The 19,069-nt window shown below is 40.2% G+C and overlaps 1 protein-coding gene across 2 annotated transcripts in view; it reads left to right on the top strand.

Annotated features, from left to right (window-relative positions):
- slc25a26 (solute carrier family 25 member 26) overlaps positions 1-19,069 on the top strand; it is a 74,418-nt gene that overhangs the window by 37,328 nt on the left and 18,021 nt on the right. For both annotated transcript variants that reach the window (XM_084729331.1, XM_084729322.1), the window contains exons 6-7: positions 10,591-10,635; positions 15,423-15,492. In XM_084729331.1, coding sequence (XP_084585457.1) covers positions 10,591-10,635; positions 15,423-15,492 — 115 coding nt within the window. The remainder of the gene's footprint in view (positions 1-10,590; positions 10,636-15,422; positions 15,493-19,069) is intronic.

Genomic DNA, 19,069 nt, shown 5'->3' with positions numbered 1-19,069 from the left:
TCAACTAAATTTTGTGTTTGTGCTAATCAGCATGCTTTTCTTTTTTGGGGGGAAAATGTTGCAGATTATACCTTTAAGCTTTGTTTTGTGTGAGACTGTTGCAGATGGTGCGCAAGCTATGAGCATGCACAGAGGTGATTACGCGAAGCACGTTGTTAAATGCATGATTCCTCTGAAACACTGGGGGCGTACAAACAAAATATTCTTTGAAAAATCAGTAATTAACCAAGCTTTACCAGAAGAATGTCATTATCCATTATGGATAGATGCCCTGCCTGGCAACAGTAGTAAACACTGGCATACCACCGGATGTTGCATTTGTCGACTGTAATTACTGTTCAATTCATTTCTCTGTCCCTGTGGTCTCTCTAAGAATGGTCAAAAAGGTGTCTGTAGAAGCCAGTCTACTTCAGAGACATCCGTGTTGAAATGAAAAGCTCAGTGCAGGCTGTGGGCGCCTGGTTAGAACAATTCAGACCGTGCATGACCGTGTGCTGCAACAACTTGGAGAGTCTTCGTGCTCAGTGAGAAAGCCGTGATTACATAATTTTTGCTGCATAAATCAGGCTTTAAACAGCATTCAGACTGTCTTGAGCACTCCATTGCATTCAAATGCGGTCAGTCTGCCGGCGACGTGGTGGGTGCCAACATAGAGAGCTCCAGCAAAACAACTCAGGATTGTCCAGAAAAAAAATGCTGAATCAGGTCAACTGTTGCTGCAATTTGATTTAATCTGACAGGGCATTGCATCGGCTAGTCAACTACATGTAAACACAGGTACCTGGTAGATTAATTTTTAATGTGAATGCTGCAGTTCTACAGTTTACCTTGCCACCCCTGTCCCGTTTCAATGCAAGGCTGTTTTCCAGTCTGAATCCCCACTTTATTTCCTCTGTTTTTGGTCAGTCAGTTGTAGACATGATTTGCTCTGTATAACTAGAGAGAGTTTTCTGGGATCATAATGTCGAGTTTAAGGAGTGTGTATCAGCAGTTTAGAGTGGACGTTAAACAACTGACCAGATGTTTGTTTAAAATGTCTTGTTGTTGCTGATTTTAATATCTACCAGCCAACCAGTACTTTTAGCCATGGTATAAAAGTCTCTAGTGCACTGTTAATGTTAAATGGATTGTACAACCTACCTTTATATCATCTTAATGGTACTAGATTATGCTAAACATCTGCTAACATGCTGAGATAAATTGTCATATTTTGTTGGAAAGCATCTAAATTTTGGTTTCCAGTGAAGTTGGTTTTGGAGAGCAGCTCCACAGTAGCATCAGGTAGATGTTTTAAAGTACGAGAACTGCAAACATTAAGGGATGAGGTACGTTTTTGGAAACAAATCTGTTGGAAACGATGAATAATGTCTCATCTGTTGCTTTGACCATCTTTACATTTGTCTGCTTGTCTTTCCGTCTTAATATCCGTCTTCCTTAGTCTTTCTCTCTCCCCCTAAATACTCATCAGTATGCAGAGGCTGCAGTATGACCTATTAAAAGTCATTTGTCAAATTGCAGCCAACTGGCTTGCCTGCAATCAGGCTCAATGTGAATATATTTTGACATGTGTTTTTCCTGCCCTCTGCTGAGTGCCTAAGGACCTGTGACAGCCCAAAGCCTCTCTGAATACTAATAAAGTTAGCGCTAATACAGTTGGCAAGGACGCATACACACACACACACACACACAAACTGGAGCACTGTCAGCGGAGTGACACAGCAGACGCAATCTCCATATTCCTATAATATAGTACCTGACAGTCACAGCAAGTGGCACTGTCACCTTTGATCACTGACAAAATGTGTCAGCCAGCAAACATTAAATGCCGCTCTTCAGACACACATACACGCTCACACACGCATACACGCACACGAGTGGAAATATGATTAAGCATGCAGACATATTCATACAAAAATGCATGACACACACATGCAGATAGCAGGTCCGTGTGAGAACCGGTCATGTGTTTCCCAGCAGTGGAATCCTGTCCCTGGAGACCAGCTGGATGACACAGATGTTTGTGGGCTTTGGGAGCAGATGCCGTGAGCTGCTGGAGCACAGTTTTTACTCTGTGGCCAAATTGCAGAGCTATACTTTGGCACGGTATTTATGAAAAAAAAAAAAAAAGGATATACAGTGATGAATATAGCTCTTACCTCAGAGGTGACCACTTGCAATCCTTGCAGTTTGGAGTGAAGCAAAAGATCACCAGAGATGAGTGGACTGCAGAGAAGTAATAATTTGATGGAAGTTTGATGCAGACAGTGAAGATGAAGATGCAGTTTGACAGACAGATCTATTAGCGTGCCCGAAGTTCGAGGAAGCAAGTCATTGTTTTATTGATTTGTAGGTCCCAAGTCGAGTTTCAAGGCTTAAACTTTTAGTTATGAGTCCTAAACAAGTCATAATGCGCTTTCTACCAAATGTAATGCCATTTTTACAATAGAGCCTCTTCTTACTGTTCTTTGAGTAACTTCAAATGCTGAACAAAGTTTGAAGTTGTTGTATCTCAGTCTATATTTCTTTTAGCCAGCAAGTCTGCAGTTTGTTTTTTATTGCCCAACGTACTGTTTTGTAAACAAACCAAATTATCTTTGGTATAATTTTTTCCCAGCTGGAGATTAGGGACATTAGTTCCTCTGTTTCTCTCCTGCGACTTGTTTAGATGCCGTTGGATTGGTTAAAACAAAGTGGATCTTGGGTGTCAACTTGCTTGGAATTAATATTGTTAACGTTGGTTGATTCAGGAAATGAAGGGAAATGAATTGATTTGTGGCAAACTTTAAATAACATTCTTTTTAAAGTCTGTGTAAACCAAAAAGGGAGTTTTTGTTCTAAATCCACTACACATGTCAGAAGATTGTTGCTAAAAACATGGAATTCTTGAGTTTGACGGCTAAACTACAAATTGAGTTGCAAGTCTTTTTGGATTTTCTAAAGTCCTCCAGTTTGTGACTTGATTGTCACTCGAGTCCAAGTCTTGTGGCTTGAGGCCACACATCTGCTAGAAACAGAGGCCCAGACATTTATGTGAACAAAGGATTTTTTTAATCACTTCAGAAAAGCTTTAGTCCAGACTGAAATAGGTTAAAAGTTAGTACTTCATCTAGGGTTGGATGAGAGAAGAGGGGAAAAAAGTAAGGCTGCAGCTAATGATTCTTTTCCTTATCGGTTGATTTGCTGATTATTTTTAAATAATCAATCATTTGTGCTATAAAATGTCAGCAAATAGTTTAAAATGCCCATTACAGTGTCCCAGAACCAAGCCCAAAATGACAACGTCAAACTGATTACATTCCATAACCTTGATAATTGTACCTCACTACAATTTAAGCCATAAAAAGCAAAAACAAAAAAGCAGGCAGTCCTCACAGTTTAGAAGATGAAACCAGAGACAGTTTGATAATTTTGTTTGAATAATGGCTTTAGTTGGTAATCCATCCAACAGATGTCAAGACATTTCAGTCTGAGCCAGAAATGTCAACCTGCAGGTGCTGCTAGAGGAAAAGTGACTGGATCTCCAAAACAGTAGAATTCATCCTCTGGGGACTACGGATGCCTGTACAAAATTTCATCCAGTAGTTGTTGAGATATCCACAGTGGTGGACTGACTGACCTTGACCTTGCTAACCTCAGAGCTACGCCACTGGCATGGCTGAACAAAACCATTACCTCCACATTTATGCAATTGTAAACCTCTAGAAATTGTTACTTATGCCTCTGTTACTTGAATTTGTGTGTTTTATGTCAAAATGTTTATGTCAAGTGACAGGTCATGTTCGCAGACCTCAACAACGTGTTAAATGCGCTGGGTGTGTTCATGTCCCTGGTTGTTATTATGATTCGGTTGCTGCTCATGTGGCCATGCAAGTGTACTGATTGGCTCAAGCTGGAGTTTGAATGAGCTAGTAAAGTTTTGGCAGGCAGAGGAAAACCTCAGTCGTTTTCAATGGACATAAACGTCAGTGCTGCTCAGCCTTCGGGGTAGTGTTTTCCTCTGCTAAATGATCATTTAAATAACAGCTTTAGTCTGTGTGAAATGACACACTGGAACAAGATAAAAACATCCTCTCTATTATTTGCCCTCCAAGTTTGATGATATAATTGAGGGATCCTGATTGTTTATGTCCTGGTGACGCTGACAGACATCTCTTTTCCATCCTTTTTACTGAGGTTTATAAAGTACCGTCTGTTTTTTCGAGTTAACATAATGACCCTGGCTTGAGGGGCTGTTGTGCACGCACACGCATGCACGCACACACACACACACACACACACACACACACACACACACACACACAGAGAGACACTGCAAGTTTTGGCTTGGTTTCATGGAACTGAATAGCCCATGGTAGCTGAGGCATTATACAAGGCAGGGTGATGAGACAGAGTCAGCAGTTAGCAGCATGGAGCAGTGTGCATTTTATGCTGCCTGGCTGCCTCCATGCTAGCCTAGCGTAGCACAGGCCCTGCCTGTCTGCATGGCTGTGTGCTAGTCTACCATGACATAGCTCAGGTTGAAATGTGCCCTCAACACTTATAGCAGACCTCTTTGTAACTCTAGAATATCAAAACCATGCAGTTCACCCTCTGGCCCAATGGTTAGAGAAAATGTCCCCTGTTGACTTTAAGTTCAGCACCTGCAGCCAGTTACAACCAGGTGGCCCCTAACAGTGTCCTTAAGCAATATACTGAACCCCTAACTCACTCAGTCACAAGCTGCACAGGATAATAGTATAACTTCGTGATGCATGTTTTTTAACTGAAAGCTTAGTGATGATTTGCTCACTGTTTGATAACTTACATATTGATTTAATTAGATATATTTTCATGGTTAAAAGTCACAACATATGATTTTTTATTGGTAGTTAGTTAATCCTAAAATTGAAATGAAATGCCCTGTGCTTTAGTGTTGTTCAAATAATGTTCTTGTATGTAAAAATGTGTGTTATCCATTGGGGTTGGGTGATATGTTAAAATCCTCCCAACCTCCCAAGTCTCAGCTGTGAGAGTTTCTATGTCACATACACTGTGTAAATTTGCTGCGTTTAACAAACAAAACAGACTCACAAAGTTTCAAAAAAGGAAACATTCTTACATCTATTTATCTTATATGACAGAAAGCTTCTCTCTTTTACCAAACTAAGACAAGCTTAATTGTAAAACACACTTAATTCAAACTTGACAGAAAAACAATGTAAAACTCACTAGAACTGTCTTTATTAATCTCTCCACAGTTCCAACAATCACTCCCCCAAAAAACCTTACATCTAGACCCAAGTTTTAAAAAAAGTCATCCATTTTGGATCATTTTCAAACAAAAAATAACAACTGTTGAAACAAAGTGTTGTCTAATGCCACAGCTGGTGGACTTGTGCATCTGGAAACCAAAATCATTGCAAAACAAAGTATTGAATTCCTGTGTTCTGTCAGCACAACTTGAAACGCAAAAGTTCAACAGGTCAAATCACAAACACCTGAGCTAAAACGCCTAAGGCAAAACACTTCAATAACTGATTAACAAACACCCCTGTAATGAAACAAACAGCCTATCTCAAGATCAAGAATAACAAATTAGAAAATACCGGGACGATGTAAAATAGTTTTTTCTGCATCACAGTTTGGCGTGAGTGTTTATTCGACTTTAAGGCGCTATCACAATGATCCAATTGAATATTTACTGTAATACATAATTCCTTAAGAACTGCGTGATTATATCTCAGATGCTGTGGAGAGATTAGCTGTTTTGCCTGAGGAGTCAAACAAAAATGTTTCATTTCAGTTCCCACAGTGTCTGATTCTGTATCTGTGCATGAGATTGCCTCATCGTAATGACGTGGTTGAACTGTTGGCTACTTGTAGGCTTACTTTACATTTCTGGTATGTTGTCTGAGGGTTTGTCTTTTGTCTGTTATAAATACACGAAGGGTTAAAAATAGTTCATTGAATTTTCTCATCAATGTTAGATTTTTCTAACATTTCAAAATAAAAGCAGCTCTGAGGGGTGTGGCTTGCATAAAACTTCTTATCAGGTCATAGAGAGATGAACCCCGACTGGATACATTTCTGAAAAGATTTTTGTCCACTTTTGGTATCGGATCTCTGGGTTAAAGTCTTCTTTCTTCACTAAAAACAAAAATCCTGATTCTAAAAAAGTTGGAATGCCGTGTACAATGTAAATAAAGAGAGTACAGTCATTTACAGGTAAACAGAGATAGAGATAAAGTACCCCTTTGTGCGCAGATTATGCACCATGTGGAACTGAACATGCCCTAAATGCATTTACAGGATGCACTTTAGATCACATGCGAGAGGGTTCATGGTCTTTATAGTATTTTCCATTGAGTATATGTCAAACAGTATTGGCAAATTATCACATTGTGTTTTATTGATGTTTTATACAGATCGAATTTTTTGGAATTGGGGTCGTCCAGGGACAGGAAGGATATGAGCAAAGTTCTGTGTCTAAGTTGCAATTATGATGCACAAGTCTATCTCCAGGGTTACCCCACGTCTAAAACAAAAGCAAAAGCACAGACAACCTGCTCCCCTGGGCTGTTTTCAGAAATCTTGTTTGTTATTTTAGTACAAGTCAGAGCATTGACACAAGGATTGCAGTTGTGGTGAAAAATCATTCCACAGCGGGCAACACATTGCAGGCATCGCTCAGCTCGATAGATAATGAAAAGACTTGAGGTTGGTTTGTGATTGGGATGTTCATGGTGTGATGATACACTGGTCTAAGAAAGGAAAGAGGACAATGGGAGAGACGGATTATTTGTCCAGTCCCCTTTCTTCATCACTTCTCTCTCTGTCTCTACCTGTCTTCATTTCTCATTTAGCTGAGAGATTTATCAGTCTGTCGTCTCCTTCTATCACTACACCAACATCAGGTTAAAGTGTTGCTTTGGTACGTTGGAGCTCGTTGACATGAGATGTGAAGAAACAATTTTAAAACTGGAAAAAATAACACAGCAGTGATTAGCTCACATATCTTCCACCCTGTACATTTGACTTTATAACTCAAATAAACAAACACACACACTTGGATTCTGGCAAATGGCACATCTACTCAGGTTCATACATGTTTCAAGAGTGTGTGTGTGTGTGTGTGTGTGTGTGTGTGTGTGTGTGTGTGTGTGTGTGTGTGTGTGTGTGTGCGCGCCATGGCCTCCCCTTAAATAAAAATAGCTTATCAATTTTAATCAGACTGCATGTGGTTTTCAGATGTTCCATTTCTGCCAGGCAAAACACACACACACACACACACACACACACACACACACACACACACACACACACACACACACACACACACACACACTGCAAGCGCAGTGTGCCAGGGGTGTCAAACCAAGTCATAAATCACTGGTGGACCCGTCTTTCCAGATCCTCTGCAGATCCCATCTGTCCTTCTCTTTCTCTCTCTCTACACTTGTTGTATTGGTTCAAAGGTCCTTCAGGTACTTTTATGCATATTAGATTTTTTAATTTTTTTGATTATTACTTTGAAATTAGGACTTTTCCTTCAGCAGTATGTTTCAGCTACATTTCAAGATGATTTTAAATAAGGTTGCGCAATTAATCTTAACATTATCGAAATCATAATATGAAACAATGCACAATATCGCAGTACCTGCAAGTTTTTGATAAATGATTTCGGAAAAATGTGTGACAAAACAGCATTATAATTAAGTACTGTAGTGCTAAAAATGTGTCCTGGCTTACAAATCTTGTTCTCTGGATGTAAGAAAACAAATATGATCACCACTAATCATGAATCATATTGCAGTGCAGCCCTGTTTTAAAATAACACTTTGATAAATGTTGTGAAACTTACTTAAAGATGTTAAGGAACTGTTTTTCAAAAAATTTATCTATTGCAGTACTACGAAGATTAAAATTGCCTAATTATGAGGAAAAGAGTTGATTTACGATTTCTGTTTTTCATTCGAAACAATTCCATATACGTGTGTATGTCTTAAAGATTAAATTAAAAATCTGTTCTATACTCTATCTGCACTGTATTTATACAATTTAAGTCTTTTTAAAATTGTGTAAGCAAATTTGCACAAGTCCTCTAAAAGTTCCCAAGTATGAAATGAGTCAGCACACAGTTTTTTTTTACTTTTGCTTCCAGTTTACTGTTTAATTTACTGTATGTACGCATACAGTACCACTCCAAAATATATCCTGTCTCCCTCCTTCTCTTCCTGGTCTGCAAAAAAGCAGAACTCACTGGGGTGGTAATAAAAGACAGGTGCACTTTTATTCCTTTTTAAAGCTCATCTCTCCACTGTTGGAAAACAGAGGTGTACTCTCTCTTCATCGTATAACATTCCTCTTCAAGATCTACGTCAGGTTAAGTGTTCATATCATCTCAAAAGGACTGAGAGAATTTGCTTCTGTCTGCCCAGATAGTTAGAAGAAGTTACTAGAGATGCATAAACTAACATTTTCTGATTAACTCCTAATGTACAGTAGACTAAGACATGTTGGACATGTTTTTTATTTGTCATAATTACATTTAAAACAGCTGGACATCAGCTCTTTTGTCAGTTCATTTCAGAAATTTGCTAAGCTCAGTGAATTTACGCTTGTTTCAACAGCTTTATGTCTTTACTTTAGTTTTTAAAATGGCCTTTAATGAAACTCCAGGCCATAATGAAGATATTAAGACATTTTATACTCCAGATGCAGATGCAGCAGATAGCCTTTTAGTTAATCTACTTCAGACTGAGTGTTTATATGAAGTAAGTTCATTTGGACTAAGTGTTTAATAAGCTCATTAAGTGGGGTAAACACACTCTGTGTATTGTCTTTGTGCTCCGGCTGACTCAGTTGGATCGGTGCAGCTTTTACCGACGTGCTCACGTAGTCTGATGGAACATGTTGGAGGAGGCGGCACAGATGCATGAATGATCCCCTTGTTTCTGTGATCAAAGACTGATGACACAAGGCAGTGTCACTTTATTTATTTCTCTCTTTGGTTTTGTTTTTGTTCCCTCTCTTCCTTCCTGTCCTACTCTGCCATTCCTGCAGCGCAAGATGACAGGATACATGTGTGTGTTTGAGTGTGTGTGAATGTGTGTGTGTCTGCAATGTGTCTCTCAAATTGAATAAGAGATACAGGCTTGTGTGAATTAGTGTTGTTGTTTTTCTTTCTGTATGTGTCTGTTTATATAAAGTATGCCCATTTTCCCAGGATGGTGAGGGCATCAAATCCACCCTACTCTGCCTCTGATTGGCTTACCCTGACATTCTTACTTTAACCCTTCCCAATCGCACTCCTCTTGCCTACCTAGGTAAAAAAAAAAAAAGGAGTATACTGTAGTGTATTAGAAATATAATTTCAGGGCACAAAAGTTGTTCCAAGAATACTTGTACTTTTTTGCTTAATTTAAAGTGTATTTTTAAAAAGTTTACTTCAAAATAATGCTAGGTTCAACTTCATTGTACTAAAAACTAGTATACTAATTCTGCAGTACTTAAAGTAGTATTTTTGTGTACATGCAAGAGGTGTACTTAATTGTAAGTGTATTGTAAATTGCTCATTTGTATACTTTTAAAAAGTATACTAAATTGCAAATAGTTATAGTGATAATTTAGGAAGCATTTGTATGCTTTATGAAAGTATATATGAATTTCACTTCATTAGAAGTGTATTTAACTATGCTTACAAAAAGTGTACTTTAATGAGTGTATTTAAAGCTGTATTTTGAAAAAGTAGCACAAACAAAGTAAAGTGTACTAAGTATACTCCAACTTGTATAAATGCACTTAAAATTGTGCCTTTCTGCAATTAATTTCAACTACAATATACTTTGTACAAAGTTAGTTGTTCCAAAATAGCAAACTTAAATTTAGATAATCATTTGAACACATTTGAAGTATACTGATGATTAGTCTCACTCCAAGTACACTCAAGTATTCTAAAACTTCATATACTTAGCATATACATATACTGTGTATGCAGTATAATTATGTACTTTTCACCAGGATAAACTTACACATAATCTGCCCAATTCAAACAACCCAAACCAGTGAACGCAACAAGCGCTAGCCAATGAGAGTCAGAGGCGGGTCATGACTTTGCCATCCTGGGAAAAAAATATTGCTTCCTGCGCATGTGTCTGCCTGCCGCTGTGTGTGTGTGTGTGTGTGTGGTCTGACTGTGTGTTATTTGCCCCCTTGCCTTGGCACCGCCATTGATTTCCTCCCGCTGTAACTTCCTGCCTAAGGCGATTTAGCGTTTCCAGTGGCAACACTCACACTCCAACCATCACTTTAACGCCCTCCCTCCATCCCTTTATTCGTCTTTCCAAGTTTGCTCCATCCTTTCGTCCATCTACCCATCCATCCATCTATCCAGTCAGGACTGCCAGACCACAGCCTGTCTCATTCATTAATCATCAGCAGTGAGAAGGAACAGGGGAACAGTCAGACGAAGGAGAGGAAACAGAGAAAGGTGGCACGAATGACAAGTGCAGGAGATTGGAGGTTAAAGATGAAACCCGAACCTCCAGAAAATCAAAAACTAATGCTGATATAATCCTGACGATTAAAAAACTCTGTCTTTTTGTTTTTCAGATCCCGTTCTCGCTGGTGCAGTTTCCACTCTGGGAATATTTAAAGGTATGCATCAGATCTTTCCATAAATGTTTGCTCTAACTGACTTAATTCCCTCTCTGTCTTTATTATCCCTCTATTATATCCCCCTTCATCCCTCCACTCTGCACCATTCCCTCAGCACTGTTATTTACAGTAATTATTCTCAGTGATAAATCCGCAGTAAAGTTATGATAGTGTGCTTACGCTCTGACACATTTACAGCAGGCTCACCCTCTGCATTCCCCTGTATCATTGTGGCAGGCAAAAATGGGACTTTGCACCCCGATTTAATGGGCTGTCACGACTACCATCAAACCAGCCGCCGCTTTATCACTAGCATATCCACTCCTGTATATCTGTCTAGCTTTTTCATCTCTCTTTCTTAATATCTTTGCTCCTCTCTCTCCTTGCCTTCTCTCTCTTTTCATTGTGTGGCCCTGAACACATAAAAAGCTGCTTCTCTTTGAAAAGACGGCATTTTGTTGGAGTGACATCATGTCTCAAGGGCGCAAGAGGCGGACAGTCAAACATTCCATCAATGTTAGGAGCTAACGGCCTGAGCTAAGACGAACAATACGCTGCACAGCTGTGTGTGTGTGTGTGTGTCTGTGTGTATACTGTATATATGTGTGTGTCTGTGCGTTTGTGAGAGTTGGACTGTCGTCCACAAGTGTCTCTTTGTCCCTCAGTCAAAGGCCCTCTCTCTCCAGGCCATCTGGACACGTCCGTTGGCGTTGAGCTGAGCTGCTGGAATCTGGACCTCTCCTCTCCACTTTCTCCTCCTTGTCCTCTTCTCCGTCCATTGGCTCCCTCCTCGCAGTCGTCCCAGATGTACCCCTCTGTATTAACATGGTGCTCTGAATAGCTAATGAGCAGTTTCCGCGGTTACAATGGCAGAGACGAGCTGACTAGTCATTGGAAGGGGATAAAAAGCAACTACTTGCTACAGGTTTTTACTGCCATTCCTTCAGAGTGACCACCAAGATGTTCAGAGGCGTTCATAAACACGAATAATGTGATTTAGTTCGAAAAATGCTGGAGTGAAGGAATTTCCGAGAGTGCATGTGTGTGGCATGATCTCCCATCTGCTTTGTGGGATAGTAATGTGCTGTGTTATGGCCTTTTTCTTTTTATTTCACGCCGAGCCAGCACAGCTGTCAGTGAGAGAATCAGAAAGAGGGAAAGAGAGAAAACCAAGTAACCAACTGCTACAGGCCTGTTGGAAGAGGTGTAAGAAGACAAATCTTTTTGCAGAGTGCATTAAGTTCAACGCATCCTTGAATTTCTGGGATGGAGATCAATATTCCAGACAGGAAAAGTCAGGGAATTTTCAAATATTATAATGCAAAAATTAGTCGATGGGGATAGTTTGGCTTATTTGATGTGGGGTTGCATGACTTATCAATAGTCAGTGTATTACCTACAGTAGATGGTGGTCAGCCCCCAGCAGAGAGGAGTACCATCATGGAAGGTAAGCAATGAACTGCTGTAGACTGACTCAGCAGCAAAAGTTATTTTAGCCAAAAAGAGGTCCTCCTAAAAGAAAAAAATCAGTGTCAGTATAAGTGTGTGCTATATTTTTTAACTGCTTTACTTTGCTGTCAGACAGTGTTTTCTGACTGGAAACACTTGAGTTGATATTGATTTCTTTCTTTCTTTCTTTTTTTTTTTAGATGGACCTTTTTTAAGTGGCTAAAATATGTTTTGCTGCTGCCCCTGTCCACAGCTGTTAATTGCTCAGCTTCCATGTTGATGTCCCTCTCTGCTTCTCCCACCTGGGGACATCTACTGTAGTTAATACACTGCCTAATGATAAGTAAAAAAAAAAAAAAAAAACCCTTTTTTTTAATCTTTAGTCCTCTACAAAAAAAGACATTTAGGAACATCACCAGGGTTTTGGGAAACACTTTTCACTATTTTTGATACTTTCTGAACAGAAAAACATATTAATTATCAAGAAAATGATTGACAGGTTAAGAAATAAATTCAAATAAATGTTAGTTGCAGCACTTCATCAGACAAGTCACAGGATCTGAAATTTCATACCTTGGTCACTGCACAGAGATTTTTTATGTTTTTTCACACCAGACTTCAATATCCATGTGAATAATTCTCACTGTTCGTTTTCACATTAATTTCACAATATTGTGGTTTTCACTCAGTTGTTTTTCCCAACAGCAACTGTACAGTGATACTCACAGTTTACTCCATCTGTTCTGACCTCAAAAACAACATTAACAAAACAGGAGGGTGTAACACTTTTAGGTTATGATTGAACACCAAGTCAGAGCCACAAAAAATTCAAGCTATTTTGCGTCAAAGGCATGATGGGAACTCGTATTTAACCAATGAGACACACTCGCAGATGCTGTCTCCTCACGCATACATGCATGCAAAAAGACAATCGTATACGTGACGTCCTGACAGACTCGTGCACACAGACCTACCTCCTGTTTCCTGTGAGAAGTCGTCCAGGTGCAAACTCTGACACCAGGGTTCAGAGGTCAAAAAGTTTGTTTTCCCAGGTTTGCCCCTTATTATTTATTCATGAAACAAAGAGGAAGGGATGGAGAGACTCGGAGAGGGAGAGAGACAGAGAGGAATCCCCCAGCGAGATGCCTTTGATGTGGAAAACAAAATCTCCTTTTTAATCTGCCCTCTAATGGAATACACATGACACATCCTGAGCTCGTACACACACACTGTCTGCCAGTTCCTCTGCGCTCTGTCTCTTCCTGTGTGTTTACTTGTTTGTGTTTGCATGTGTTGTGCACTCACACGTGGTTTTCGTGATGTCCACACGTGTGCAAGATAGGAGGAGAGTGAGATAACATGCAACAGATTAAACTCGCAGGGGGGGAATGGACAAAGAAAATATTAGTAATCGCTTCATGCTGTTGCTCAATTGCTCTCCTTGAGAAGTAATCATACCTTGTAGCGCCCGAGGCAGCCCAGCTGTCCACATGCGTTTTATACAAAGACTAAGGCTGGATAGTCAGCCTCCTCAACGCTTTGCTGAAACTAGTCAGGAGGACGAAGAGTTCACTCTCAGAACAAAAACATCAGGTGGTTTCACTCAGTAGCTAGTTGCATCTGTGCAGGCAGTCCTGTGATGTGAGGGTTCTCAGACACAGAGTGCTTGTAAAGTGCATCAGACTTTGATTTTATTTTTCATATTCATTAGCTGTATACTGTTTTGAGAAATTTCTCTGAAAGTAGCCTTGATTTTTTAAGCAAATCTCTTAAGTGAAGCTTGACCCCCCCAAATTTTTTATTGTAGTGGAACTATTAATTTTTTTTTGGAATTCTTATAATTAGTGCATTTTTATTACACATTCAGTATTCTCACTGCTCAATTTGTCACACACACACAATTTGGCACACAAAGGTATCTTTCTAAACCTAAAATAAAAGTCGACCTAGAGCCAATCTTGTCACACCAATCGGAGATCTCTTCGCCTACCGATCATCTGGGGGTTTCTAAATGCAAGGTAGTTGCTTGAAAGGCGGAGTACAGCTGCTGACAAACCTACATCCCATACATACAAGGACAAGCCTTACCTCAAACGATGCTCTCCCGCGGCTTTAAAATTGGCCTCCATGCCGGCGACAACCATGGTTGGAGTTATTATCTATTTGTACGTCCATCTTTCCCATTCTCATGAACGCTTCTCAGGAACACCTTCAGGGAGTTTTGTCAAATTTGTCACAAACATCCACTTGGACTCAAGGATGAACTGATTAGTGGACAAAAATGTCAATTGTCACAATTTCATACAAATATGTAATGTGATAAAATGATGAAGTGATGACATTTCATATCCAAAAGGTCAAAGGTCAACTTCATTGTAACACCTTTTTTAAGCCTTTATTTAGGACTATAACTCAGGAACAGAAGGGGAGATTGTGACCATAGTTCACATTCGGTTGAATACTTAAGCAGTGACACTAATCTTGAGTCCCTACCTTGCTGCAACATCTATACTTGAAGCATTACAGTTCACGATTGACCTTCAGGTGATTATCTTTGCACCATGTGACAAAGCTCCCTATCAGTCCTCTGTACTCTGTAAAAATAGTTTCTAAGTGAAGACCGCATGTTTCCCACTAGAAGTTATTCATTGGAATCAAGTATCAATACTCAATACCTTTTAAATGAACTCCTTCATAGTCGTCACACTACATTTATTATATAAGTCTGATTGGACATGGATGTAAACTGCATCTTTGATGGCTGGGTGGTGGTAATTCTAGTTTCTGTGGGGTGTTGAAGTGAACAGAACAACCTGCCCAGTGGCCCCGATGTAACTTGAGTTTGAGACCCCTTGTGTATATCGTATGTTTATATGACTCTACTATTTTGTATATTTTAGTGCTTCCATACCCACATGTGAACAAATAAAATATTGTGTTGATATGTGAACATGTGCTGACTTACTGTACTTCGACATGGTGGCACGGAGACAAAATGTGTAAAGTTGAAAGATAGAGTGGGAGCGCTGCAGCGTATCCTCTTGCCTCCCTCTTGTCCCGTCCCAGTTCTTGGGAAAAAAGTAGCATGACATCACTGGGGAGAAAAGGCAACACAAAAATAGCCGAACAGCCCGGTTCCCAGCCGCGGGCCTGGACCTCAGACCGGACCAAGGTTCACAATGTGTTTTCAATGTGTCTGATATCTCCGCTAACGACAGTCTTCTCTGTCTCTTTTTGTCTCCCTCCCTCCTTCTTCTCTTTTCCTTGCTCTTTCATCATCCCCCTCTACCGACAACCCTCTCTTTTTCCCTCTCGACATTTCTCTCTCTTTCTCCCAGACTCTGTGGTCATGGAGGCAAGGTCACACGCTCTACTCTTGGCAGGCTGCAGTGTGCGGAGCTTTTGCAGGTGCAGGGGATTATTTGCTGCTTTGGGAAAAGGCGGAGAGGGAGGGAGGGGGAGAAAGAGGGGGTGGACGAAGGAAGGGAGGGATGGACGGCTGGAATCGATGGATAGACGACTGGATGGACGGGTGAATAGATGGCCAGGAGGGCGGGACAAGATTTTACCCAAAGCCGCATTCTTGTAAGATTCCACTAAGGTGAGCTCAGCCGGCGAATCACATCCTCACCTGCACAGCAGATCCAACGAGAATGGACGAAGGGAAATGAGAACAGGCATTTTTCTTAAGCATTACTTTCTAAATATCACACAATCCTCACTACAGTGAATCTACATTGTTGTGTTATTAAATGTCTTATTATCAGTCTTCTCAAGCCAGCCAGCCAATGAAAAATCATACCACAGCAGACTTTTATGGTTCTGTCTGAGCCTGGACAAGTATCAGGGGAGAAAAGACAACCAAGGGAAGAGAGAGGAGGGATGAGAGGGGGCCGGTTCCTGGGTACAGGCCCCTGCAGCTGTGCGACCTCCTGAGCGCTGGAGCCTGAAGTGGTTTAAAAGAGAGAAAGTGAGAGAGAGGCACAGGCAAGGAGTGAAAGAGGGGAAAGGGAGTGGACGAAAAACAAGACAAATAGGGGAAAGGAAAACAACCGGAGAGAATTAAATCAGATTTAAAAACTCAAGAGTTAAATAGAAATAGATAGAGGTTGCAAGCTTGAAAAATTCAGTGATAGTTCTGTGTTTGATGATTTGTTTTAAATTAAGGAGTTTCATCTCAAGGAAAAGGTCTCAAAAACCAAAGACAAAGGTCACAGCCCAGTGTCACCTTTATCAATGATAAGGACATTGTTATAAGTTCACAAATCACTGGCCGCTGTTATTTTCTTTGGAGACAAAATAACAGTATTTCCGAGACAGAAAATCTCCTGTAGGGTGTGAAAAATTTTAGTGGCTTTTTTTTTTTTAACTGAATCTCAGGCCAGGAATCAAGTAATTTTTGGGTCAAGGGCACTTTAGGGCCTTTGATAAATACAAATTTGATGGTGTATTGTAGCCATAATATAAGGCACCAAAGCCAAAACCAGTGGTGCAGTAACAGTATGTGATAATTACATTGTATGAAGACAAAACAGTACAATTAGCTGATAATTAGCCTGATCAGCCACGTCAGGAAACACTACAAACCCGTACTATTAGGCCGGAGATATACTTGCTGTTTAACCATGCGTTTGCGTTCGCGTATGCGTCGCGTTAATTTCTGAGGACGCGCACAACCATCGCTCCAAATGGACGCAGGATACGCGAGGCAGCCATGAAGCGTAGGGATGCGTAGGGGTGCGTATGCGAACGCGTAGTTTAAAGCAAGTATATCTCCGCCCTTAGACTGCAAACCATGAATCAAACCAATAAATAGTCATGAGACAACCTTATCAGATTGTGTTTCTATAAAATGCTAATATAAGCACTGTATTACCAGTTTAAATTAAACTAAAGCTTCCTACACTGTCCAGGGAAACTATTACACCCAACATCCTTTAAGAAATATCAAATATTTACAGTTCTTTACATATCATTAACATATCATATCATTTACAACCATTCACTCTCACATTCACACCATATCATATAAATTCATACGTCTAGAAACATATGTCATCTTGTCAATTCATCATCTATATAATCACAAGATAAAAAGATCCGAAACCTAAATAAATACTGCCCTTCATCCAGATTTTTTTCATGTTATTTTGTTCAGCGTGTTAGATAATCAATACACTACAATTCAAAAATGATATGAACTGCTTACTGACCAAAATAACTGATACACTAGAGAATTACAACCACCTGTCTTGACCAATCTTTCTTATTGGTTCATCAAGTCTAGTGACATCACAAGCTTTAAGGAGAGGTCTCAATAGCCAGAATAAGTTAAAACACCTGTGTGTGTGTGTGTGTGTGTGTGTGTGTGTGTGTGCAGTGCATGTTCGATGTTTGATGGTTTATTATGTATTTTGCACGTATAGTGTTTTATAACATTTTTATATGAAACTGTGTGGATGCCTTTGTTTGAGCTTTGTGATCTTGTTTATGGCTTTTTGGAAAATAACATTTTCCTGCATGAAGTTTGAAGTTGATAGAGAGGCATTGGCAGGAGAAACACATTAAAATAATATAAATCCAGGGCCATGTAACAACATAGAGTGCACCTTCAGGTTTGCAGCGCTGAGTAAAAAATGTATCACATCATCTATCTCTCCCCTCAGTCTTCATCTTTCTCGTGATGAAAAAGCAGAACCACAATAAAAATACATATTTCAGAAGAACAGTTCTGCAGGCCGGCCTGTGTTGGACGGTTACAGCTTTCAGTCCATAACTCCTGCGACGCTACAACACGCCAGACAGGACAGGACAGGAAGATTGAGGTTAGCTGCTCTAGGGGCGACGGAGAAATGGAGATGGAGGTGAAGGAGAGAAGAGATGAGGAAACAGCACCCTGAGGAGCTGAGATGTGGCCCTGCGCCACTCCACCTGGACTCAGTCCACGCTGTTCTTCCCGGAGTGGAGAAGAAATGAGAATAGAATGAGAGAAAGAGGAGACAGGAGATGTGGATGAGTGGGTGGCAAAAAGAGACATGCAGAGGACATAAAAAAAAACATAACAGACTTATGAGATAAGGAGCAGTTGTCAGACAAAGGAAGAATTAGACGTCAAACTAGGGGTGGACACCATGAACGATATAGAAAGCACAATGGTATGAATTTCGACACTCAGGAGCTTCGCTTTGTTCTTGAGAAGCTGCAGCTTTTATTCACTGACAAACTCAAAACCTGAACTGTACATCACTGTCTCTTTTTGCTACTCACTCTCTCACGCTCGCTCAACTGTTATTCACTCATTACACAACGCTACTCTGATCAGTCAGTGGTCTGTAGTGTTTGCTGGATCACTGTTTTCATTGGGACTAAGCCCATAATACTCCCAAAAAGGGTCAGAGGCATTTCTCTTTTTTATTACTTAGTCCTGTGACTTTACTCCCACGAGGCTTCGTGTTTCGTGGCTCATTTGCATTGCCTTCTCCACCAGTAGAGAGACTGACCTCTGGTGACACATGCTGTGTGTGCATTATAATACATCATCTTAAGACAGCATATTAAACATATCAGTATAATAGGAACAGGAGCGTCTACATTTTTGTTATTGAAAATCATACCATTATGATTTCTTAATATCTACCTACCAAAAGTTATCCCAAGATTCACCGCAGCATTAGTTCATCAGCCTGACAAGAGAGCCTGTGTTGCTTTGTTTTGAGAAGAATAAATCCACACTTATGATCATCCAGCATGAAAGTGCTGCATAGTCGAGTTAGCATGTTGTACATCCATAAAACAAACCAGCTTTTTGAGTTATCTTAATTTGGTTCTCTTCACTGTCTCCGCTGTGACCTCTTGCGCTGACTGACTTTGCTTTCTGTGTGTGTTTGAGTAGGAGAGAATAGGAGAGAATAGGAGGTCGACCATGACTCAGTGAACAGGGGAGAGGCTGCACTGTGAAAATGGGTTACACCAAAACAGTACAAGT

Source organism: Lutjanus erythropterus, chromosome 2 (genome assembly GCF_056507025.1).
Source record: "Lutjanus erythropterus isolate fLutEry1 chromosome 2, fLutEry1.hap2, whole genome shotgun sequence".
NCBI classification, from domain to species: Eukaryota; Metazoa; Chordata; class Actinopteri; order Lutjaniformes; family Lutjanidae; genus Lutjanus; species Lutjanus erythropterus.
The sequence above is the reverse complement of the archived record's forward strand: the minus strand, read 5'-3'. Positions and strand labels throughout refer to the sequence as shown.